General features: G+C 40.0%; 1 protein-coding gene across 2 annotated transcripts in view; it reads right to left on the reverse strand.

Annotated features, from left to right (window-relative positions):
* LAMA4 (laminin subunit alpha 4) overlaps nucleotides 1–25,456 on the reverse strand; it is a 93,548-nt gene that overhangs the window by 54,621 nt on the left and 13,471 nt on the right. For both annotated transcript variants that reach the window (XM_042821559.1, XM_042821551.1), the window contains exons 2-4: nucleotides 18,159–18,260; nucleotides 6,964–7,088; nucleotides 3,630–3,710 (exon numbers count right to left, since the gene is read on the reverse strand). In XM_042821559.1, the coding sequence (XP_042677493.1) occupies nucleotides 3,630–3,710; nucleotides 6,964–7,088; nucleotides 18,159–18,260 (308 nt within the window). The remainder of the gene's footprint in view (nucleotides 1–3,629; nucleotides 3,711–6,963; nucleotides 7,089–18,158; nucleotides 18,261–25,456) is intronic.

Genomic DNA, 25,456 nt, shown 5'->3' on the forward strand with positions numbered 1-25,456 from the left:
TTGTTCTGTTATTTGTGGGTGAGGAGTGTGAACTCTCATGCACCTTAGTTTAATTTTCTCAAGATTCTGGCTGGGGACACAAGATGAGATCTATTGTCTCCTGAAATATGAACATAGACAAATTTTGGTTCTGCTCTGTCTCAACAATGAAAATGTGGGAGATCTGATAAGAGCTTTTAGTTTTCTGTTCCTACATTTGCTGAAGGTTTTTTTTGGTTTTGTTCATGTTGGTTTTTTTTTTTTTTTTTTTTTTTTTACATAACAGAAGTCATTTCCTCAAGGCTCTTTTGTTCATTTTCCAGTCCTGAACCCCCACAGTAAAAAACACACATAAAATTTTAAGCATCTTAATATAAACCACTTGGCTGCCTCAAATACTGTCTTTTCCAATGGCAAACAGTCTGTTTGTCTCTTTGCAGCGTTGCCAGAATTTTTGTTGCAGATCTTATCACTTGCGTGACCCAGATGTAAAGAACAAAAATGTGGCCGGGAGTTCTCTGCACTCAAATAAATGTGAATGCAATTCTGAGCATAAAGATTGTGATTTAACTGACTGGAGTGGAATTGTTCCCCTTTTCCACGGAAGTTAGAGCAGGCAGTGATGTGTGATGCTTCTGTTTAGTCATGCCAAAAGGCTTACTAAAATTTTCTAATATTTCAGACAATGTGGGACAGTCACATTGTCCAAAATTTCAAATTTTCAAGATGTATATGAAGTTTTCAAGATATATATGTACAGAAAATCTCTCTTTTTTTTTTTTTTTTTTTTTTTTTTTGCTATTGTTGTTTAAATCTTCTGAGCCATTTGTTTTACTGTGAGCTCTCAATACCTTGCAGCATTTCTCTTTTATCTTCTGTACTTAGATAATTTTCCAAATAATCATCTGTCTGATGTCTCTACCAGATCACAGAAGCCACTGGGCTGTGCTCAGGTGAGACTGTAGTACCAGCCAGTGTAGGCTTGCAGACAGTGACTACCAATGACTGCCTGCTATTCCCCATCAGGTCTATGGTTTCTCATAAGGACAAGGTGACATTTTATTTTCAGAAATACATCATTCAGTTCTCTTGGCAGAAATGCAGCAGGCAATTCCTCACAGATAAATCTGTGGGCCTGGAAGAAAGTCCTGCTTTTTACAATCATCTGACTCACTTTTATTAGCCGTATCTGCTAATCTAGAGTAGCTGTCTAAAACAAATAGGAACTTTTAGAGCTGTGAATAAATGTGTCACCCTCACTTTTCCTTTCTCTTTGCTTCTCAGGGGATGTTATAGGTTTGGACTGTGCCTTTCCTCTTTTGAATGGTTGGTAGCATGAGAAGAGGAGGGACTACTGAGTGGAAACTTATTGCTCCATCTTTGTGCTTTATGGTCTGGAAAAGTAGAGGCCTGTGATAAATGTATTTTCCCTCTGCTGCATCAGTAAGGGGCTCTTTGTTGCTAAGAAAGAATATTTCTTCTCCCACATGATTTGTCAGCACTGTGGAGATAGTAAAGCTGCTAGGCTATCTTTGTTTCATTTTACAGCCTTATTTGCTTCCTGCAATTACTGGTGAGTAAGAAATTAACTTCCCCTTCCCTGGCAATGCCAAAAGGACTATTTTCTTCTGTTCACTTTGGAATCTAAAGCATAATTTGTTCAATTATAGTTTTTTACATTTGGATGTTAGCAAAACCTGCATTTCATCTGCTGTCACCTTAGTGCTTTACTGCCGGAGTCCAGGAGCAAAATGACTCATTCTTAAATGTTGAACTGAGAGGTGGTTTTCACAGTTCCTAGGAAAGGCCTCCATAATTTCATATTGTTCACCAGCACATGTAAAAGAAACTAGCTAGACTTGTGCCAAGGCCCTGACTTAGCACAGGGAAGCCTCCTACACAATTCCAGGAGATCGGCGCATGTTGTCATGCAGCCACTGTCCAAGGAAGGGTGTCCCGCTGCCCTGTCCCCCCTGCAGGCAGTTGGCAGGGGGCATGGAGAGAAGGAGGCTGATAGCATGTAGTCTTCCTCTCCCCTGGGGATGTGGGATGGGCAGGAGTAATGTCCCCTCTCTTTTTAGTGCTCCTATGGTGCAATGCTGCCAACACCAGCAGCTAGTGTTAGCTTGTTCTTTGACAAGTGAACACAGACAAGCATCTCTTGTTAGTCTTTGAAATGCTTTTTGTCCTATCTGACATGAACCAGGAGCAGGACCAGCCACCTAGCAGAAGGAAAGGTCTCTTTGTCACTGCAAACCACTTACCACAGCAGTTTGCAAAGGGCTTAATGCAGTGACCAGGACAGGCTGATTTTTTTTGAAACTTTTTCTAACCCATCTACACATATTTTGAAACAGCTGCAGTGTGTAAGGCTGGGTAGTGGCTGTTAGAAAGAAAAGCTGCTGCCATTCTCCGCTGCTGCTATGAATCTGCTTCTCATTTCATGGGATTTGATTTGCTTGTAGTCTAGGATGACATTTTAATAACCATTAGGAAACCTCACTGACCTTTTAATTGTCTGCATTATCCTTTGTGTATACATCTGACATTTCCTAAGAACAAAAGCATGCAGCCATAGCCCTGGAAACAGGCTTTTTTTTCTTTTTCTTTTTTTTTTTTTCATTTTGTGCCATCTGTCTAGAGGGCTTTTCACTACTGCTGTCACTGTGTTAGTGATGCAGAGGTAATACGCTGATGTTTTTGCATCCTCTGTAAGGGCAAAAGTCTTCACTCTCTTTTTTATCTTACCTTTCTCTTCGTATGTTTATCTCTCTCTAGTAAAGTATCATCTGAATTTAAACCTTGTTCGTTAATGAAAGTGGACTGGAAAGTGGAGTGGAATTCTTATATGGTTCAGGGGCTTTAAGAAAAGTCAAAATAAAACATTGTGAAATTCAGTGTCTGAACTGTTCTATACCCCATAGTCTTTGTGTTAAAGTGGTTTTGATTTATTGTCTGCTCAAGGAGAATTATAATTCCACCTCTGAATTCACTGTAGCATTGTCCATGTGTGTCCATGGTAATATGGCCTTTTATAAGACAGGACAATAAGTTATATTTCTACTGCAAATCTCCATTTATTTGTGTACTTTGTCATTTACTGGAATTGCTTGTGAGCATAAGAGTTGAAAAGCAACACTGACCTATGGTTGTTTGCTTGACTTTGTTTAATAATGCATGTAAAGCACATTTAATGAAAGCATCTGCTCATTAAGAATTTGATCAGATGAGGCATTTTCTTTTCTGCTTTTGAAACATTTAATCAGCAGAAGCCTGTTGTGTTTTCAAAGTGGAGCACTGCAAGAGGCATCTATGGTGGTGACTTTTCACTTCAGCTGATCTTTCTGGTTTGTATTTTCATTTTTAAATTTTATTCCTTTTAGTACAGTAACCATGTAGAGGTACACAGAGTGCAAGGATTGGGTCAAAGAACATCAGATATAAAAGTCTGTCTTACCTGACACGTCTCCACGGGGAGCCTTTATAGATTTTGCTAGGAACTAGACAAGATTCTTGAATAAGCATGATTCAATCAAATGAATACAGGATTTCTCTGTGCAGGGCTTCTCCCTGCGTGTATGTAAAGGCTCCCTTGAAGGTTCCTGAACTTCAGTATTATTGACCATTAAGTCATCTTGTTAGTTTCTTACCTTTCACAGTTCGGTCCTGCATAGTTTTCCTTACAGACACAACGCACATTTCCATTTTTTCGATAACAGGAGACTGCAAAGCTGGAATTTCATTAGAGTAACTCATTAGAATAGCAGGCAGTGGCAAACAGTTGGGAGTATTTCTTCACAAAAAATGGACATAGGTTGTCAGTGCAAACTCTGGCTCTTGATTTCTCACTGTTGAATATTCCTTCATAGGTTTACCTAAGCTCTGTATGTGATGCATATTAAACCCCTTGTCTAGTCTTTTTAATTAATTAATTAGAACCACTAAGTAGTGTATAGCTATCTACACTACTTGTATATATAGCTATATAGTTCCCAGATACATACAAATTTCTATCTTGCAGCATAGATTGGAGACACCTACAGGTTTTGCTACACGTTTTAGATCAGGGATTTAGGATAAATGTCTATATTGTGCAAACCTCATTGCTTCCTGTCTTTTTTTTTAAGGGACATGATGTTGCTTACAAAAAACACTGCAGAGAGCCCTTCAGATTCTGGAATGGGTGCAGTAATTTCCTGTGCAAATCTCACAGTTTTCCTCAGATCTCATCTGGGAGTAGTCAGTGGTGAAAACTGAACTCATTGGTGCTGTAACAAAGGCTGCTGTACCATCTCTGTGAGAAAGCTGGAAAGACCTTAGTGCCTTTTGTGTCCATCTTGCCAATTAGTTACGCTGACTGCAGAAATGCCTTATGCAGTAATTTCCATTGCTAAGATTCTAAAACACGGATCTCTTGCTTTTGTATGCTTTCAGGATTTAACAACTGTTTAACAAAATAGAACATCCGAGGAGCAGCAGCAGCCAGATTTGGAAAGTGCAAATCCCATTCACTTCAAATACAGTGATGTACATGACTTAAATACATCTGCTGTAATAAGGCATACAGTCCTAAAGATGTTTTCAGTTAGTTTGCAATCTGCATGTCCAAATTCCTGCCAGCACTGGAAGGCAACCAGCATACTGAGTGGCAGCAGTTGCCAGCTGTAGGCCCGTGATTGCTAAAGTAGAGGTTGTGAGTCCTACTGCCAACCTCATTCTGAGCAGTACTAGCTCCAATTCCTAAATGGCTGCATGCCCCTTGAGAAATGTCAGCATCAAGAATGACTGTAAGTCTTTGTCCTCTTGTCCATCTCATGTTTCATTGTGATGCCAAGCTGTGCTGTGCAGCTGTGGCAGTTTTCATCCCTTCTCCACAGGATTTCAAAACTCTCAGAGTGATGAGAAAGAGCATGATCCACACACAGCTTTTTCCAGGAACTAGAGGTATTAAGGGGCAACAAGAATTCCTGCAAAATTTCAATTCCCAGCAGTATTTCTTAGCTGGTGGAATATCCAGGGTCAAATACATCTGTGTCTGGGTTGGTGTTGTCTGAAAACATTTCGTATAACCAGAGAGAACACAAAATGAGATCCTTCTCATAGAATTCACAAATTAACTTCAGTAAGGCTTTTATGAGAACTTGTTGAGAAAATCATGAGTTTGGCAGCATTCTTCTTCTTTAACAGAAGCTAATTCCTTCACGTAGTTGAACAAACCACATTGTGGATTTAAGTTATGAAATACAGCTGAAGGCTTCCTCAGGCTTTATATTTTTGTGATCTTTTAGGGGAAAAAAAGTTCATAAAATTCCCTCTGGTTTAAAAAGAAGTAACATCTGCTGAATGTGAAGCAATGTCCATCCCCTTTTTTTGTTCCAAAAAGATGACATTATGCTTCATGTAGTTTACTCCAAAAGTTTGCAGGACAGATATGAACATGATCTTTCCAGAAAATCTGGAGACACACAGATGGATCCCAAGAGCAAGTATGTGTCTGATAAGTCTGTCAACTTGCCGACTTGGTCATTTCATCTATTATGGGCTCACTGGTTATTTCCAATACAGGGGACAAAACAATATCCTTTGTATGTTCTTTATTTGAGACTTCTAATGCTTCTCTGATTTCTGGTAGAGTTACTGTATTTTGCCTCAGTATATATGGATTAGGATATAATGGAGGAAAATTACAAGAATATGAAAGGATAGTTATTCCTTGAATTTACTTATGCAAGGCTGAATGTTGCTCAGTCATTAATATTTGCCTGTGTTCCACATGCAGCTGAAGGCTATTGCTGTGGCCAGGTCTCTGTCATGCAAGATGCTGTGCAGGGAGTTTCTTCACATTACTTAGATACAGGCATAAGGCAAACTGGGACAGGATGCTCTTTTAACAACTGCCTTCAGGACTTGATTCCAAGGAAAACCTTAAAAAATTGAAGTGGATTTTTACTGGGATAGATTTAAAAGCGTGAAGTACTGTTGCTCTTGAATCATCCACATGACGGCTCCTGGCAAGTTTTGTTCTCTCTTCCCTACCTTACACTGCTGCCCTTTGGAGTTCAGGGCTCTCTTAATCCTAGGTTCCCCATATCTGTGGGGCTGCCAATGTCAGGGGCACTTCTCTGAAGCCCAGCAGGTTGTGGGCAGGGGTTGGTGGAGGCAGGCGGGCCATGCACTGCCCAGTGGCACTGCACAGAGGACAGCCTGGAGATGTGCTGAAGCCTTAGGGCTGCCCATGGACTGTGGTGGGCAGTGCTTCTCCTTACACACTTTGTGTCCAGAAGGTTAGAAATAATCATTTTCTTTTGCTAAGAAGAAACCAATGCTTCCAATTGTTATAGTTCTCCTATTTCTGGCATTACTTCTGCTGCTGAAAGTGGAGGAAGCAGGAAGTTTTGTCTGTGAGCTCACTCATGTAAGCAAAACCAGGTTTTCCCCCTGTCTCTTGAGGGTTTTCTTTCTAATCCAGTCAGAGCTGCAGGTTTTCAGCTATAGCTGTTCTCACCCTGTGACCCTCCTCATGTCTCAGCTCACTGTGAAAGCCAGGAGGTAATCTGTGGAGTTTGGCTGGAGAGATTTTGCTCTCTGTTGCTGTTTTGAGCCTGCGCCACAGAGCAGCTGAGCAAAGTGAGGCTCATCCCACCTTGGGGCTGGATGAGAAATGCTATAGCAACTGTAAGCAAACACAATAAGAAAATTCCCCTTTGCTGAGGAGCCCTGCTTGCAAGTGGAATGGGAAAAAAATACAAGGGGAGGAGGTAGCTCAGTAGAAAGTATCTTCAACCTATTGGCAAGTATTTAGCAGCTTTTCCTCTGTGCACTACAGTGGAATTTTGTTTCCTGTGATAATAAATGGGAGCAGCTCTTAGTTTTCTCAGTTGGGAAGGGCAGAAGCTTTGTCTGCTGCATACAGGCAGGGATGCTTACCCAAGCTTACAAAGGGCCCAGACCAGCACAAATAAAAGCGGAGACTATTTTACGTACTTGGCAGCTTCTGGCAGGGGGCAGGGGCAAGGCTGGCAGAATGTGGGTGCTCCTCCAACAACGTCACCAACAAAGCCGTCTGGACATTGCTCACAGTGTTCCCCTGTTGTGTTTCTCTGGCAGTCCTTCAGTGAAAAGAGAGAGCAATGAAAGTTAAATGAAGGTGCTGCCTAATTCAGAAGGAAATCATGTATCTGAAAGGCAAGCGGAATAGGGGCTGATGCCAGACCCCAACTCTTCAAGGCATTGATGGGTGAAGCTAAACTCTATAGTAACTATTATTGCTGCAAATAAGAATGCTCCATTAGATTACACTGGCCAGCCAATAAGTGTTGGTAAGGTGCATGACAGGACAAAACAGGCACATGTGTGTGCAGGGTGCTGGAGCTGTTGTCAGAGATGTCATGGGCACTCAGGTGTAGCTGACAGCTTTGAGTTGTAAGTGCCAGTAGGAAAGATCTCTTTTCCTGCTACCAAACCAACTTGAAAAATATCTGCTGGTAAATGTTGTCAGCAGATTTCAGCAGCGAGGCTGCTTCTTAGACCTGATAATTGGAAAAGGGCATTAGGGGAATCTGCAGGCAGATGGTGGCTAATTCGCAATGTGATTCTGATGATTTTTGTCCTGAGATGGGATGTTTTATCACTACACCTTCTTAGTTTTAAAGGAGGTCTGTTCAATGGAAGGAAGAAGCAGGGGTCTAACACATTTCTTTCCCATGACAAACTGCATTTGCAATGGCCTTTTTATAAACTACAGAGCAATGGTACAAGATGTCACTCACTTTGTAAGCAAATTTCCTGTCTACAGTTTGATGTTTTTGAGGAACATGTTTCATCACGCGGAGGAAAACTGGCCACTGGCTGATATTGCTGGAGTTCCACGACAGTAAATCAAGCTATGGTAATGTACACAGAATATTTTTCAAAATTTTTCATCATGCTAGGTACAAAACTGCACCTCTCAGATAACATTTGCAATCCCCCCCAAAAGTCCAAATTCATCTGTAAGCAGTTATAAATTGAATTCAGAAGTTCTGCAGGCCCAAATAAGCATTTTTGTATCATTTGATTGAGAAATGGACACACTCAGATGTGATAGGTTAGGAGGGCTTTCTCCTATGCACGTGGTAATGCTCTTCTCTCCATTTCAGCAAAATACCCAGAGACTGTAATTGAAAAAACACACTAGCTGTCTTGCTGAATTGTTTTTCAAAGAGTAGAACTGTGCAGAAGTGCTCTCTTCCTTCTTCCAGCTGTTCAATGGGTTTTGCAGAGTCCCTGGATAGGAACTCTCCAGGGACAACATTTTGTACTGATACTATATGGATGCAAACAGCTATGCAAGCTTGAGATAGCAAAGCTCCATGACAGAACTACGTAAAACCATTAGGAGTTTAAGTATTCTAAAACATACTTTACACAGAAGATAAGAAACTTCTCCAACCTGCTGCCAGGAGATGACAATATTTGCGAGAGTGAAGATTTCTAAGAGAAGTTAATGGATATTCATACTCCATAACATTCCCTATTACAGCAACTTTGGATACTGGTAAAATATGAAGCAAAGAGGCATCAGAAACAGGCCAGGCTAATGGCCCCTAACAAGAGGTCCTTTTGCCACCACTGGAGTCCCAATATGGTCTGCAGAAAACTTTGCTTAGGCCCTGCAAATGCCTGTGTTGTGTTCAGAGTTTGCATAGGTACTGGCAAATGACCATGGTGCCCAGCTTCTCCTCTGGTAGTTGTTTAATCCCATCAGACATCTCTGAGCTGGCAGCTGGCAATGCCTGAAAGAAGTGGGAAGTTGTGTGTTGGGTTTCAAGACTGCTGGTGAGCCTTTACTCTGTGCTGTCTGTGCCAGAGCTCCTACAGTTGCACTGGGTGGGAGGGGGGGCATGAGTTTTACTGGCTGATTTTCTATTAAGCCAAGATACTACAAATCTGAACCTCACTTTGTACTCCAACTACAGTGTGTTCTTTAAAGAAAAAAGTATGAGGAGAGAGGAATGACATTAGGGAAGATGTTTAATGAAAACAAATAGTTATGTTTCTCTTGTGCTTGCATTGCTAAATGAGTTTTGTATCTAAATCCTGTGAGTTTAGTTAGTGGTGGAGTTTTCTCCTGGCAGCACTGATGGGTTGTTTTCATACATCTTTGTGCACTTATCATCTATCTCCATTGAAAATTCATCATTTTAGTAAAAGACAATTATCCTTGTCAGAGCACAAAGCATATCATATGTTTTTTTTTAACCAATCTTCCTCATTTGAATCACATAAATGTCCCTAGGACTCATTAATTTAGTTCAGACTCTTTGATTCAGAGAGACTTTGCCTATGTTATTGCTTTTTTTCTTTGTAGTCATGCAGAGCCCGTTGCACAGCAACTATTTATTTCTACAAAGCTGTGATTTGGCCAGAGAGCTCTACAGCAGGTAGAATATGATAAGGAAAACAAAAACAAAAACAAAAAATCTCTTTCTCTGTGGGTCTTTAAATATATTAGACACCAATAGCTGCAGAACAAAATGTGGGTTTTTTTTCATAGTAATATTTGCTGTTAAGAGAGTATTTAGTATGCACAAAAGCAGAAAGTACCGTTAACAAAATGGCTCTAAGATGATAGGCATCTGATTCAGAGGAGGGGAAGGAAAGAAGCCCACTGAGAGCAGAGAAGCTGAGAAGAGTAAATGAAGACAGAGCTATGGGCAACACCTGAGAGATGTCTGGCCCTTGCTCTCTCCTGTTGTGGTAGCACAGACATTGCGTGGCCACTGAAGCATGCAGTGTGAACCAGGAGAAAGCAGAAGGTGAGTACATGTTAAAAATAGTTTGCATTTGTCCTTCTTCAATGCAAATGCCATTTTGATATATTGCAAGAAAGAGATGAGAATGTAGGAGCTGTGAGCTCAAAGAGAAATAAAAATCTTGTATCTAATGTGCTGGCAGTGGCCTCAGGTGGGCTGCATTCATTTTCAGTCTTCACCATGCTCTTCATTTTTGCTCTGAGCCATTCGTGTCACCTCTTTTGGCCTCAACTCCCCAAGCAACACTGGGACATTAGCAGAATAAATCCATTACTGGTTTCCAAAGCACAGATTCTATTGTAAGGAACACAGCAGGACTGCAGGGTAGCTGATGCTGCTCCATACATTTGCAGTACTTTTCATCTTCTAAACTGAAGGGAAATGCTAAAAGGCCCTCTTGGCCAAAAGACCTGGTTGCTAAATGCTGGAGGCATGTCTGTGGTTTTTCTCTGGTTAGTGATTATGTAAAAGTGGCTTTATCTTATTTAACAAATCAGCACTCCTGTGGGTATTTAGAATTACATTTTTACAGTGAAAAGTATTGTCCTTTTATACTTTATATTGAGTTAGCTTGGCAACTCCAACAAAGCTGCAGTCTATAGTAAGCCTGTGAGATATCTCTGAGGCAGGGAGGACATCCTCCCTATAGCTCACGAGGGATTCTCAGTGCTGAGGCACACCAGTTTGGTAGTTTGAAAAAATGTTTCACTGCTGAACCAGTTATTTCTATCAGAGAAATAATCATGGGAGAAAAAATAGAATTCCATTTATAGCCTCCTTTGAGAAGCTGGATCTTAAAGAAGCGCTTTGCTCTAAGAGTTACAAGGGGTATTCGTTGTCCCAGTATTCATACCTGCTTTAGAATGAAAGCCATCATTTACAGTAGGTGTCATAAATTTGACTGTGTGTGATTGTTCACAGCCTTTCCTGTGTCAGTGGTTCTTTCAAAGGTATTACAAATTTGTAGAAACATGTTTAGTGATATTGGTATCTACTTTTACAAAAGATGAAACTCTATGCATGTGTGTATATAGGTTTCCTATTAACAGCAAGGAAGACTAAAGATCTCTAGAAAATAGTCATTAGATACGTCTCTTAGGAAATCAAGCACTGAAGCTAACAGAAAAGAAAATTGCTGCCTATCTGTACAGAACAGAGTGAGACATGAAACAGTTCAAAAAAAGAAACACAGCCATGAGGTGAAAAATATTGCAACACTCTTTAAAATGCTCTGGAATTTGTAAACTATTTTTTAAAACTATGTTTTAAATTTACATTAAGTTGAAATTCTAAAGCTGAATTCTTTCCAGATGCCCATGTTAGTACAGCCTTTATTTTCATAGAACAAAAACAGGCAGAAGTGTCCTGTCTTCATGGGCAATTTCAGAGAAAGTAATCAAATGTAATTGCAGCCTAGCTTCTGAAAGCTTCTGTATGAGGTTACAGCCTACCATCATTTACCGTCATTACACCAACAGCAAACTGTACTATAACTGATTGGCTAAAGTGCATTTTCCTTTTAGAAAATGCCTCTATTGGTTAATCTGCTCTGATCTCCTGGAGTAATGTCAATCAGGATGAGCATTTCTACCTCTGGCTCCTACTGGAACCATGTGTACTTCACACACCTGCACATGAAAAGGTGCTGTACCAAGCCATTTTGGAGTTGTCAGCACTGAGCTCCTGTGTTCATCTGCTTGGAAAGCAAAGCTGGAATTGCTGTTCTGAGATCAGAGAGCACTTAGGGTGATGTAGTTTTGCTCTGCAATAATGCTTGTGCACAAATAATGATGAATTTCCTCATTCTCTTCAGGCAGTGGTACAGTGACAAGTAAAATTCTAATTTGTCCCAGCAAAAGAGAAGCATACTTTTCTGCCAATCAATATTACTAAAAACTGTAGAATCTGCCCCAACTTAAATTAAGATCCTGAAGAGAACAGAGCTCTTTTTAATTGTCTAAAAGGCAGGGGCCTCATTAAATGTGCCATTTAGACAATTACTTTGAGGAGGTTATTTCCCCAGTTTATTCTAGTGCAATATAAGCAGGATGTACCTCTCCCACAGGTAAATAAAATAGCCAACAAATTTTCTGCTTCTCCTCTAGAGTTAAAGGAAAAAGACAGGATCCACCACAGAATGATATTAGGCACCTAATGCTGGGTGGTAATCTGGTGGTAATGTTGGGTGCTGGTCTTTCCAGGGCAACAAAAGTTAATAGCCAGCACTGCTTCTAGTGAGGCTAATAAAGTGAACAACAGCACCAAAAAAGTAGAACAAAATAAAATCCTATCTCTGAAAGATTATTTGTGAAATCTGGAAGTGTCGCCAAACCTTGCTTGGGAATTCTGAATATTAATTTGCAGCTGAAAATAGTCACTGTTACCAGATAGCGGGAACTGGCTTAATTTTTTTTTTAATTTTTTTTTTATGATTATTCTTTGAGGTAGTCTTATAATGGTTATAAATGGAGCAATTGTTAAAGCAGAATATACACACACACACACACATATATATATATGCATATAAATAAATAATTATACAGATAGAATAATGAAAGTGGCTTACATTGTTGTGCACTCTGTTGCTAGGCCAGTAGAGATTGGCCTGATATCTGGATTTAGATTTAAACTTTTCCAAATATGGGAGATGCCCTCCTATCTGAGGTTACAGATCTGTATAGTGTTGCCCACACCAGAATGCCGAAACTCATTGCTGTCCCAAAATAATAGTAAAAAAATTACTTTAGCATAATGACTTGAAAGCTGTGGTATTTATGTTTCATCTTTTTCATCTCTATGATTTCATCCTTCTCTTTCCAGTAACTGTGGATGAGCTGCAGTGTTAGCTGTAGGGGTTTGATAGTTTGGTATGGAAGTGATGGGGACTGGAATGAAATACTAAATATTGTGCAGCTCTGCTAAAGTAAAGACAACTGAAAAGTGAGAACAGCAACAAAAGCCAGTTCCTGATCTGATTTCAGTCAAGGTACCCAATCAATGTTAAAAGCTTTTGTTTGTAGAACCTCTGGGGATGTCTTGCCAAAACATCTGCCCTCTATTTTTTCCTTCTGCTACTCGTCTTGGCTTAGTGTGGGAAGTGCTGCTGAGCTGGCATGTAAGCAAGGGCAGTGTTCCTTGCAGCCTTGATCTGGCTTACTACCAGACTCTTGTAGAAGCTGTGCGAGGAAAGAAAGCAAAGTGCTCACATGTTAGTGGTAGTGTTGCAAGTCTGCAGTAGTAAAACTGTAAAGACAACAAATATTCTCTGTTAAAAGAGAGCCAAGAGGAAGGGAAACATCTACATCTAAGGCACTGAGACTATTACCTGTGGCATTTCTGATAACTAATGAATATGAAACCACTCTGGACAATGGCTGCATTTTGACAGCCATTTTGACTGCTGTAGTTCTCTTTGGCTTTCCAAACATGTATCATCTCAGGCACTTAAAGATGTAGTCTATCATTAAAGAAGGAAATAATTAACCGTAAGAGCTGCAAGGCTCTTCATGGAGCCTGGAGTACCTAATAATCTGAAGACTTCTGCTAGCTCTCTGCTGCTTTGTGCTCATGTTTGATGGATGGTTTTAGATCCACTGGCAGTTCTCCAGACCTGCCTTGGCAGTCATGTGGAACATGTTATCCTCTTGGGCAGAACTGCCAAATCAGTTCCAACTTTTCCACTCAACTGTAAACCCAAACACTAAAACACAAATCACTCACATGACAATATACTCTATTGTCAAAAATTCCATAAATGTCTGGAAGGGATATCAGCGAATATATACTCTCCGTTGTTATGATCCTTTATCCTTTCTTATTCCCCTGTCTTATCTATCTATCTATCTATCTATCTATGGTAGAGAGGAACAATCACCTCCCTGTCCCTGCTGGGCACCCCTCTTTTGATGGAGCCCAGGATACTATTTGCCTTTTGAGCTGCAAGAGCACACAAGAGCTGGCTCATGTTAAGTTTTTCATCCATCAAGACCCCCAGGTCCTTCTCTGCAGGGCTGCTCTCAAAGACTGCTCCTTCCAGTCTGTATAGATGCCTGGGATTCCTCTGGCCCAAGTGCAAAACCTTGCACTTAGCTGTACTGAACCGATTTACCCGAGCCCACCTTTCAAGTCTGTTGAAGTCCCTCTGAATGGCATCCCTTCATTCCACTGTGTCAACTGCATCACTCAGCTTGGTGTCATCAGAAAATTTGCTGAGGGTGCACTCAATTCCAATCAGCTGTGACATTCTATTCAGTTACAAAGTCATCACAGAGTCATGGAATCCTTAGAGTTGGAAGGAACCTTTAAAACTCATCTAGTCCAACTCCCCTGCAATGAACAAGGACACTTACAGGTAGATGAAGTTGCTCAGAGCCTGGTCCAGCCTGGCGTTGAATGTCTCCAGGAATAGGGCTTCCACCACTTCTCTGGCTTTAAGTTTGAAACAATTTCCCCTTATCCTATCACCACAGACCTTACTTAAGAATCTGTCCCCTGCTTTCTTACAGCCCCACTTTAGATACTGAAAGGTCACTATCAGGTCATCTTGTAGCCTTCTCTTCTCCAGGATGAGCAGCCCCAGCTCCCTCAGCCTGGCATTTGGAAGTCATTTGAAGCATACTTCCATGGCTGAATTTTAAGCAGTTCATCTTTCAACAGAGGCACTCTAAAGAAGTAACTTGGCTGTGGATTGCTGGTGTTACAGGATCTGGGAATGGTGTTGGAGATAAAAATTTCACTTTGCATCTCCATATTTTATTGGTAACAAAACCTAATTGCTTAGGCTTTATGCAGGAGGAATGGATACCACTCTATGTGGAGACTGCCACTTTTTTCTGTTATAGTTTCATCCAACTAACATCATGTAAACGCGTGTTTCCAAACTGAAAAGCTACAGGGTCCTACAAGTGCCTTCCTTTTCTTCTTTTAGCTAGGACTGAAAAGGTTACATTAAATTATCAAAGTATCACATCAGCATCAGAATTGTATTTCTTCCCCTATTGGCCTTACATACATCACCAGATAATGTATTTGAAATGAAGCACTACTTGACATCTGTAATGTATTATATCATAAATGGAGTTTATGCTATGCTGACTGCTCTTCTAATACTTGGGTGATTTTCTGCACTAAAAAAAATGGACTGACTGGCTCTTCATTTATAATCACAGGACCACATGATTGATTTCTGCACCAGTTTTATGTGGACATCTATGCAATAATGGCTCTCTTTGCACTAATTTCTTCTGTCTGGTTATCTAATGAGATTGGTGATTTATTGTGTCATTTTATAAACTTTTAGAGACTCACAGGTTTGATTTACACTCTGTGAATAAGCTGAGAGAAGTTTTAGAACAGGAGCAGAAGTTAGATATTTATGTCAGCAAAATTAAGGATGCGAGTACTTTATCGTAACATATCACTGATAGGGGCTTAATATTATTTGATTTCAAATTCAGGGCAACGGACAATGAAAATTTCATTAATTTGTATGCAGTGAGAAATGTGTGCTTATTTGCATAATATGAAGGTCTTAGAGCTGTGTGGAATCAGGCCCTTGTATTTCATCCCTTTTAAAGTAGAGTGCTTTTTCATCTTCATGCTGCCTGAGAATTGTTCATTTTTTCAGGTCTTACAACTTAGTTATTAGTTAAACTGCAAAAAATATTCACCAAAGCTGAATACTGTGTTACAATTACTTTGTTGTTGTCTTCCATCATTGTTAGCAGTTAAAGTATATTTATGTTTTTCATATTTAAATGATTCTACTGTGTGAATAAACATGCAAATGTAGAATCTTTCAGCTTTGCTAAATATCAGTTCTTCTAAATATCTTCTGGTAAAGATGTTCAGTAAAACATCTCTAACTCAGAGTTCGGATAGGCTTCCAGTGGAGAGTCTGCAAGTGATAAAACTTCAGAACAGTTGCATATCAGAAGCAGGGAGATAACAGATTTGTATGGATATAAATGCAGGATGACAACAACAGTAAAGGAAATGTACAGAATGTTTCTCCCTATTTTGTTTTTATCAATCTTTCAAAACCTAACTGAATGCAGAGAGTATTATATCTTACTATCAAGTGTGGTGGTTACCACTGCAATTTTTATGGAATAATTTCCTAAAAGTTTGAGGAGGGGAAGCCGATGAACTTGCAATACCACATGGTTCTATAGTTCCCAGAAATTCACAGCCATGCAGACATCTACTCCTCTCTGTCCCAGCCTCATTCCCTAGAACACTTTGATCAAATCCATGCCTGTATTTCTCCAGAATGGTCCTTAGGGAAAGCTATTTTTTTCACTGATTCTGACAAAATCAGAGTCTTAACAATAGGAGGCTTAACAAACAGAGGCTCCTTTTCTCAAATTACTCACATGTATTCATCTAACCTAGTTCTGCCTGCTGCTTTTCCAAATTATCTTTCTTCCTCTAAACATTTATTCTCCAAAACTTTCTCAGTCACACTTTGTGGTTTACCAGTTTCACCAGTCAGGAGATGGAAGTTCTTCTTCTGCTCTCAGAAAATTCCTGTTGTTGCAGTTTCCATGGGCATCACTGATTCTGTTTTCAGCTACCATACCATTTAAGCCCCTTTTCATTCTACTCTTTCCTTGCATCACTCTCTTTCCCTTTCCCTTTGACTCTTATTTTGCTTAAGCTGTTTTTCTGTTCGTCTTTATTGAGAAGTAAATGGCCTGAGTGTAATGACTTACTAAATCATTCAGACCAGCCTTCAAATGGTTTATTTGAACTCAAGCAGTAAACCATGCTTTAGCTTTTAGTTTTCTTCTTACTACCTCATCACTTCATGGAATTTAGTATCCCGGAGGGACATCAGTCACAAATGCACATACCCTTTCAGATTATTTTCTGCTAATACAGCAACATTTCTTTTTCCTTTTTTTTTTTTCTTCTCCTCAGCTCTTGACAATGGCCTCATTTTTGTAGAAAACAGGAAGTGAATCTTCTGCTGTGTTTGTAAACTGAGGATATAACCTCTTTCCTATCACATATATTCCACTCCACAAATTCTCTGGTCAACAGAATCATGAAAAGCAGACATTTGAAAAGCTCTTATTCTTGTTCCCAACTCCTCCATTGGAAATTTCCTCTTCTCATTGTCTCATGAACAAAAAACCATGTCCATGTGAAAGAGAATAGCTGGGAATGCTTTACAGTGTAAAACTGTTTTAAGAAATGTAATATTAATCCACTAAGTCAGTATGTATTCTGCAAAAGCTAACCAATCCTGTGAGTGCTACAGGGGCCAAACCATAATTGTTCTTGGGCTGAACAGCTGCACCGTGTTCCTCCTGTGGGAATGGAATGGGAAATATGCCATGGAGCATGGAATTATATATAACTAAAAACTTGACAGAGGCTGCAACAATGCAAAGTATGTGAATATTATAAGGTCATTTTATGAAGAGACAAATGGAGGGCAAAGGTTTATGACTTGTCAAAAGTAGTACAGTGAGTCCATTGCAAAACCAAGAGCTTTGGGCTCTATACAAGACTGTAAAGCGAACACTAGCGTTCGCTCTTGCCATGCTGTTCAGACACATTACAGTGTTAACTTCCATCCTTTCTCTAGTGTATTACTGCTCAAATTACCCATTAGTAATTGGGGTTAGTTTTACTGCCTTGAATTTTGCTCTGGAGCCACAAGTCATCAACTACTAATGCTAACTCACAGCTTTCTGTATGAGCTGATAATAAGTACGCCTGAACATATGTGAAATTGTAATACTACCTTGGAGTTCAGCATCTTCTTTGCTTGGTGTATTATTTCAACCTCCACATGTTGTTTCTTCACAGCAGGAGGCTGCCATGCAGCAGAATTACGATGGATAACACATGTATATACATTCACAGAGGTCACTTGCCACTGTAAATTATTTGTATGATATACAGTATTGTATTCATAAAGGGCAGAATGAAGTGTATTTGAATTTAGCAGTTTTCTCTGGGGAATACAAAACTTTTCCCATATTTCTTAGGACTGCAATTTTTCCCCAGCATACTGCCTCTTGCAAATACTACATGCAGAAAGTGGAATCTGCAGGGATAACCTAAGCAAGCGAGAATGAAATATGGCTAAAATAATCTTATTAATGTTTTGATCTTGGTCTTGCTTATGATTGCCCTTCAGCAAAAAAACTCCTGTGGGACAGAAACTGTTTTTGCTATGTACTGAAACTAGCACTGCCTTTAATAGAAGAGTCAGATCATGGCCCACAGTTTCTTGGGTTTGCCTGGGAAATACTTCCTTTGTGTGAAGCCTTATGCAAGGGTGAAAGGGTTCATGTTATCACCAACAGAAACTCAAAACCAAGTGTGCTGTTGTTCAGTGAGGGAATGGCTAAGAATACAGGAATTCCTTACCACACAGATTCCAGATCCATCAAGGCATCTGTTTGCGTTACCATTACAGTTGCAAGGAGAGCATTTTCCTGAGCTGGTATGGTAAAATCCTTCTTGGCATCCCTGCAATGAGAAAATAAAAATAAATTATCCTTTATGCAGATGTATTCTGAGGGTTAGGTTTGGCAGGAGAAATCAAAATGCAGAAGAAAGCAAGTATTGCAACCACCAGTTTTCCTCCAAGTATACTCCACAGCCCTTTTGCAGAAGACCACACACACTGCTGAGCTCCAGTCTGTTCCATTGTTCTCTGCCTTGGTGCTTGCAAATTGCTTTGTGGTGTTCAAGCTGCCAGCATCCTTGCCTGCGTCTGGCCCTTGGTCAGCAGTGGGTGCCTATAGCAGTGAGAACAATAAACTGCATTTTGTGCTAGATGATGGGTCAGCTAGAAGTGATGACTGAAATTGAATAACGAAGGTATAGCTTTTACTTAGAAGAGCCTTAGAAAGCTTACTAAAAGCAGACTACATACTGGCTTTTACGAGCTTTGAATGAAGAGCTCTGAGAAGGCAGAGCCATGTCTATAAAGATCAGTGTCCTTCTGAGTGAAAGCTGGTGGGCTTTGTGAGATCCTGTGAAGGCAGGGCTATCTGATTGTAAGACTGGTGAGATGTGCCAACACTATATAAGTCCTTGGGAGATAAAACAGTTCAGTCATTCTTCATGAGACACAACAAAGAAATGGGAGAGATTGCATGAAGGCTAAGATTTCCCTGTTTTTTTTCTTGAAGGTGTGGCTGTGCCTGTCGTGTATCAGTTAACATGACTGTGCTTATCAAAATAAAACAGAAGATTGTAAATATCTAAATTGACTTCTTTTGAACACTAATTACAGCAATAGTATAAGCAGTCAGAAACACAAAGCTATTAAGATGCCACTCTAAGACTGGAAGATAAGAAGAAAATGAAAGAGGATTGCTTTTGTGTGGTCTATTATATGTAACTTGTTCTCCACAGAGGACATTACACCTCATTGTGCGGCTGGTGAGGCATGCATGAGCTGGTCTTGGGAGCAACCTCTGCTGCTCAGACAGTGCCTGCTCACCTTGTATAGCAATCTCCCTACATTATAGTTGTTAGATCCACGCAGATTCATGAAGTTTTGAATCTTAACGTTGTTACCATTGCATAACTCTTGTAGTGTTGTTGCAGAGCTGATGGGAATATCACTGAGTTCTCCAGAAATTATTTGCCCTACCTTCTTTTATCTGGCACTGAAGAAGACTGTCCCTGATGTGACAGTAAGAGCCTGAGATACACCAGGGTCTCCTGAAATATTTTTTTTGTAGCTGACTCTATGTACTTTCTGTATTCCCTGGTCCCTGATGTCACTTATTCCTGCACTGGCCTAATCATCTCTTCTCATGCCCACTCTGAGCTATGATGTGAACAGCTACAGCATGGGTGCAGAATGGTGATTCCTCCACTGGCTCGGAAGCCAGCCTGAGTGCAGTATTGCTCCCTCTTCTACTGGTGGCTGGAGCTAACCCTGGCACAGTGCTACAGCTGAATTGCTTCTGGGGTCTGGGATATTGGATGTCTGCCTGGTGCTAAAGGCACAGTGTGGAGCATTGGATACCAAAAGCTAGTGATACTGAGGTTCATTTCTGTTAGCTTCCATTCTCAAGGGTGGATGGATGCTTTTATCCAAGTCGGATGAGCTTCTTGTTTAGGAAATAACATATAAGATGACTAACAAGATTTAAGAATGAGGCTTACAAATGAATCATTAGTCCAGTCTTATCCCAGAGACCTCCGAGGATCTGAGATGAACACAAATGGAGAACTCAGTTGCCTTTAATGTTTTTATACACAATATTTTATCTGCTTTGCTTTGGAAACACTTTCACAGATAATAGCTCCCGGGAGGAGAAGCCTTCACCTCACCACTTTGGAACAGCAGAAATACTATCCTTAGTGCTGCTTGTTTCTTTCAGTTGTTTAGTCTTAACGCAGAACTGTAGACTGACTCCCACCAGACTAAGGATTTCAGCTGAATGATTACGCCACACACTTTGAAAGGCAGACAATTATTTTCTAAATTGAAAACAGATTGTTTTTCCAGTGTCTTTCTTGGCGATATTTCTCTTTATCCATACAGTTTTAAGACATGCTATGTTCTCTGATGCCCTGCAACTGCTGGGTGGTCCTAGATGATCCATGAGAGCTTGAAGGCTGGCTCTGCAGGCCTAAGCAGAACTGTTTCTGACATAAGATGGTGAATATGGACGATGGAAATGTATGTCTACGTGCAAAGGTGTCTAAACAGATTCTTTATAAATATTATTTGCTTTAAACTTCAGCTAGGGGTAAGTCTGCCTTGCAGCCAGTTCTCTCACCCTGAAGAAGCAAGTTAGTACAGGACAACACAGCATCATTGGAACCAGCTGCATGGGCCTGGTTGCATGGTTGTTGAAGGAGCATGCTGGGAACCAATTTACCTCCTGCTCTGAGTGGACACACTTCTCAGCCCTCAGAGACATCTGTCCCAACCTGGAGTGTCTGCTGTCATGGCTGTCAGAGATACTTGAAGATGAGATGCAGGTGCCTAAGTTTCTGTTATTATTTCTGTTAACATCATCTTCTCAGAACTATTCAGTTCATCACAACAGCTTGGGAACTGATATTTTAAACTCTGGGTTGCATCAATTTAAACCAGAAATGAGGTATTGACAATGAGTGCTATGAGGGAGATGGGAATGAGATGAAAATTGGATGCAGATTGTTTCCTTGGGTTTCAAACATTTTCTCAGGCATTTCTCAATTATTCTGATACGTTTGTGTTGCTCCTTGCCCTACTAGTGATAATGGAGTGATCTGTTAGTTGTTCCAGGGCGTGAGCCAATGCTGTATTTATAAAAAGAAGTGTCAGAGTGTTGAGCTAATTGAGGGATTCAAATGGCCAAATGTTCTGGGAGCAGCAAATAATGGCATGCAAAGCACAAACAGGTCTGCAACAAAAATGGAAATACCTCCCTGTAAAAAACCGTTATGTAGGCAACTGAGCGAGAAACATTTCCATCCACTGGCTGTTTCTGAAGGGTGAAGACAATTAGTAGGCCAGAAAAGCTAGGTCTGCATTAGCAATTACACCTTCACAATTCTTTTTTTTTTTTTTTTTTTTGCCCATGGGACAATGTCTATTCCAATTCAAACTGAAAAGTCCCATCTAATGTGGATCTTGCTGAGCCCTTGAAAATCTTCTATACCCCATAGTGCATTTAATTTTTTTTTTTCCTTGCATCTGGTTTTAGTTATTACATTTCTTACAAACAAGAACCAGCTGTGGTGCTGCAAGTGCTGTGGAGCCTGTAGCCGTGTTCTGTTGCTTTAGGCCTTTCTGATGGTATGAGTGTACGCTGGGACTGAAGATGGCAGTCCAGATACATAGGATATCAGTTTATTGCCATAAATACATTCAAACAGCTTCACCAATTTGATTGCAGCTGCTCTTGGTCTCGATTCCCCCCATTCCTTCCCTGATGCCAGATAGCAGCCCTGGTGCAGCTATGCTGGGGTAGGTCTGTTTGTTGTGATACTCTGTCTTCTGGCTTGCTTTTCCCAAAGGAAAAGTGCTGTGACGTGCACTGAATGTTCTCTGTGGTTTCATCCATGTTAGCCAACTAAAGAAGGGCAAAGCATGGTTTCAGCCACTGGCTTATGGCAAATACAGAGTTTAAGTACGTGGGTATGGGCTGTGTTATGCTACTTGACAGGGAGGTCCCCAGACTGCTTTATTAAGTAATTCAGATGTAGCCATTGACTCTGTTATCTAACAGTAAAAAAAACATAGCATGTTTCTTTAGTTAGTACTGGAACTTGTGACTTTCCTGTGAATATATAAAGCACAAATGGTCTCTTTCTTTGGCAATAAATGTCTCCCTTGGATCCTCACCAGTATTTGTTATTTCCAGAGTTTTCTCTTGAGTGCTGGAGTGTATGGAGAGATGTGGATTCCAGGCTAAATGGTCTACATTAAACAACTTCAGCCTTTGTTATATTCCTTATACTCATGACTTTCAGTCTTGTACCAGAGACTTCATTGGATTTGGCACAGAACAAATCTGGAAGAAAAGGATGGTGTTTACCTCCAGGATTGTTGTAAAATTGGAGGCAGATAGGGCACTTGGGGAACTGAAACTGAAGAACAGCACCCTTGTAGCAGTCAGGGCACATTAGCTGCCATGTCACTGCTATGTTTAGTGTCCTGTGAGACTTAGCTGTAGCTGACTTTGTGCATGTATTGCCTTGGTACTATAGACAGAGTCAAAAGGTGTGTTTTCCTCCAGGGCTGGGAAAGATCCTCACTGGGCTGCATAGATGTTCAGATAGGTGGGCAAGGATCAAGCATCATGGTGTTGCTTAGCATATTTTCACTTTAAAAGTCAATTTATGGTAGTGAAAGTGAATGCAACCTGGTCACATTTAAATTGTTAAATTCAGAATCTAGTGATTAAAGTAAAATTAGCTGGATTAACTAATATCCCAAACGTGAAAACACAAGTAACTTTTATTCTGTTATAAGAACCTGTATTTTCTGTGATTTTTGATTCTGTGAGGAAAAATGAAGATTTTTTCATTTCTGGCAATCGCTTCACTGTATTTCTTCATGTGTTAAAAGGGTAGAGAATTTTGAAAAACATTTACAAGCATTACAAACATTTAGAGAATGTTTGTAGCACAAATTGAGATGTGTTAGTCAATCCATGGTGATTGCTCCTGAGCATGCTCTTAGCATCTTGCAAAAATATTTTATTTTCACCTTCACTGAAAGAGAATTAAATTAATTCATATTAGCAATCATCTGGTGATGTTCAAGGACATACACAGATATTGTGGCTGAGCCTACATACCACAGCTTATTCACCTGTTTTATCTTGATGTTTCAACAAGTACATTGCAGATGTAATTTTAGTTTGGAAGACGATTTGTGCATTAGAGTTTCCATTTTTCTGCAGACTGAGCTGTTCTGTAAAAATACTGTCAGAACACGTATTCTTGAAAGTTCAAGTCTGAGAACTGTGACATCTGAAATAATAAGTTGTCTACTTGTAGAAACATATATATGGAGAATTATGACACACACTGTGAGTTATTTGTGTAATAGTATCACTTGACATAGATTGATCAAGGGTGATCTGTGTGACCCTTGAAGTTCTCATTGTACCGAGTGTACGATGCACTGAGTATAAGAAAAAAAAAAAGAAACCTTCCATTATCGAGCCTAACCTCAGAAACCAGGGAACAGGGAAAAGAAACAGAAAAATGTTGCTCCTGTGATATACCAGGCTTCATCTTAGCCACTGATAACTGTCAAAGGCAGACATGACTAGTAAAGAACAAGTTTTCATTATATTGATTAAAAGAATTAGACACATTGAATGGAGCAATACCTTCTTCCGTTCTTGACAACTGCATATCAAGATGTAATATTTTTCTGGGAGGTACAGTTTAACCTAACAGAAGTTTAGGATTCAAAATAATATCAATTTCCTGAAGCTCAGGATCTTTTGTTATGCAGAAGTGAATGAATACTCTAAAAATCCTCCACTCACTTTAAAATCTGCAGGTCTATGGGAATGACCAGTATGCTGGAATACGTGGCATTGCCACAGAGACAACAGCCACTTGCTCGCTGGGGATCAACCCAACCCAAACATACTTGCTTTTGTTTATTTATTTTTAATGTACAATATTTGGAATTGGCAGACGCAGTACTGGAGTGTTTTTGAAGATTGTTTGTGTAGGCCAACTTGAGTAAATACCCTACTGCCCTTCCTAAAAATAAAGATGTTTTCCTGCTTGGGTATCTCCTGGTATTTTTATTTATTTGATTATTTATTGGAAATTAGAACATTAGACGAAAAGCTCTGACAAAGCAGTCCTCTACTGTACATTTGATGATATTCCAATTTTCTCTGTTTTCTTCAGAAAAGGTAGGATTCCTTTCCAAAGAAATTCCTGGTCTTTATTGCCTACAATGTGTCTGCATTCAGAAATAATCTCCAACCAAGTACTCAGAGAAAAAAATTCAGCATTTAGCAGATATCACTGGCATGCCTGTGTCAGCAATGAAGACAGGCTGAACCTCATAAGACCTCCTTGGCCCAGGTGCATACTGTGCTGACACAGCTGTGGCTGTGCTGACCTAGGGGCACCTAGGCCAGCAACCCTTGCAGCTGGGTAGTGGGATGCCTGTGTAAGGCAACTAAACCACAGCAGGCTGAGCATCGTCAGTGTGGAGATCTCCACACGAGAAGAAGCTAATTAGACTTTCTTTGATTGGTTTAATTCCTTTTATAAGAAGATGCATCTAAAGTAGGTCAGCTGTGCCTATTGTTTGTCAATGATTGCAAAGGGAGACTTGCTAGTTCAAATATAGGTGAATCACTCAAGCAGTTGTGTTGTTACATTTGAGTTAGATTGATTCTGGCCAGTTTAAAGTGTATGTTTCCCTTCGCTCAGGTAGCTTCTCCTTTGATTTTTACAGCTAGCTTTCAAAGCTTTTTGTTATATTGCCCTGCACTGGTGCTACCATATCCACTGAATACTTGTGCATTCAAAAATCCACAAGCAAAATATTTTCAGTCCATCCCTAAGATATATTTTTTCTTCTTGGAAGTGGGAGAGAAAGCATGAATATATGCTAGCACCTTTGGTAAAAAAAAAAGCTGTAATTTTCACAAAGAGTTAAAAAATACTGCTGAACATTGCTATCTGAGCATTGATCTTATTGCTGCTAATAATTCAGTCCCACCTCAGTTTGATGGCTTTGGGCAGCACTGAGCGTATTTAGGAAAGGACAGAGGGAAATGGTTTCAAACTAAAAGGGGGGAGATTTAGATTGGACATAAGGAAGAAGTTTTTTACAGTAACAGTGGTGAGGCACTGAAACAGGTTGCTCAGAGAGCTGGTGGATGATCTGTCATGGAATGGAGACATTCAAGATAAGGCTGGAAGGGGCTCTGAGAAACCTGATCTAGCTGTAGGTGTCCCTGTTCATTGCAAGGGAATTAGACTGGGTGGCCTTTAAAGGTCCTTTCCAACTCAAACAATTCTTAGGTTCAGTGACTGTATGCAAGAAACTTGTAGGCAATTATTATTAAAACTTTTTATTGTCATCTGAAATACTGTGCTCATTGTAAACATTGACGTTAGTTCTAATGTGCCTATGAGATAAAAGATTATCTAATTTTACAAAGAGCAAAACTGATCCTTACCATCATATTAGGGTTGCTACGTTCATTCCTGGCTCATGC

Source organism: Centrocercus urophasianus, unplaced genomic scaffold (assembly GCF_019232065.1).
Source record: "Centrocercus urophasianus isolate 14NV4802_14NV808 unplaced genomic scaffold, USGS_Curo_1.0 seq_10, whole genome shotgun sequence".
In the NCBI taxonomy this organism is placed as follows: Eukaryota; Metazoa; Chordata; class Aves; order Galliformes; family Phasianidae; genus Centrocercus; species Centrocercus urophasianus.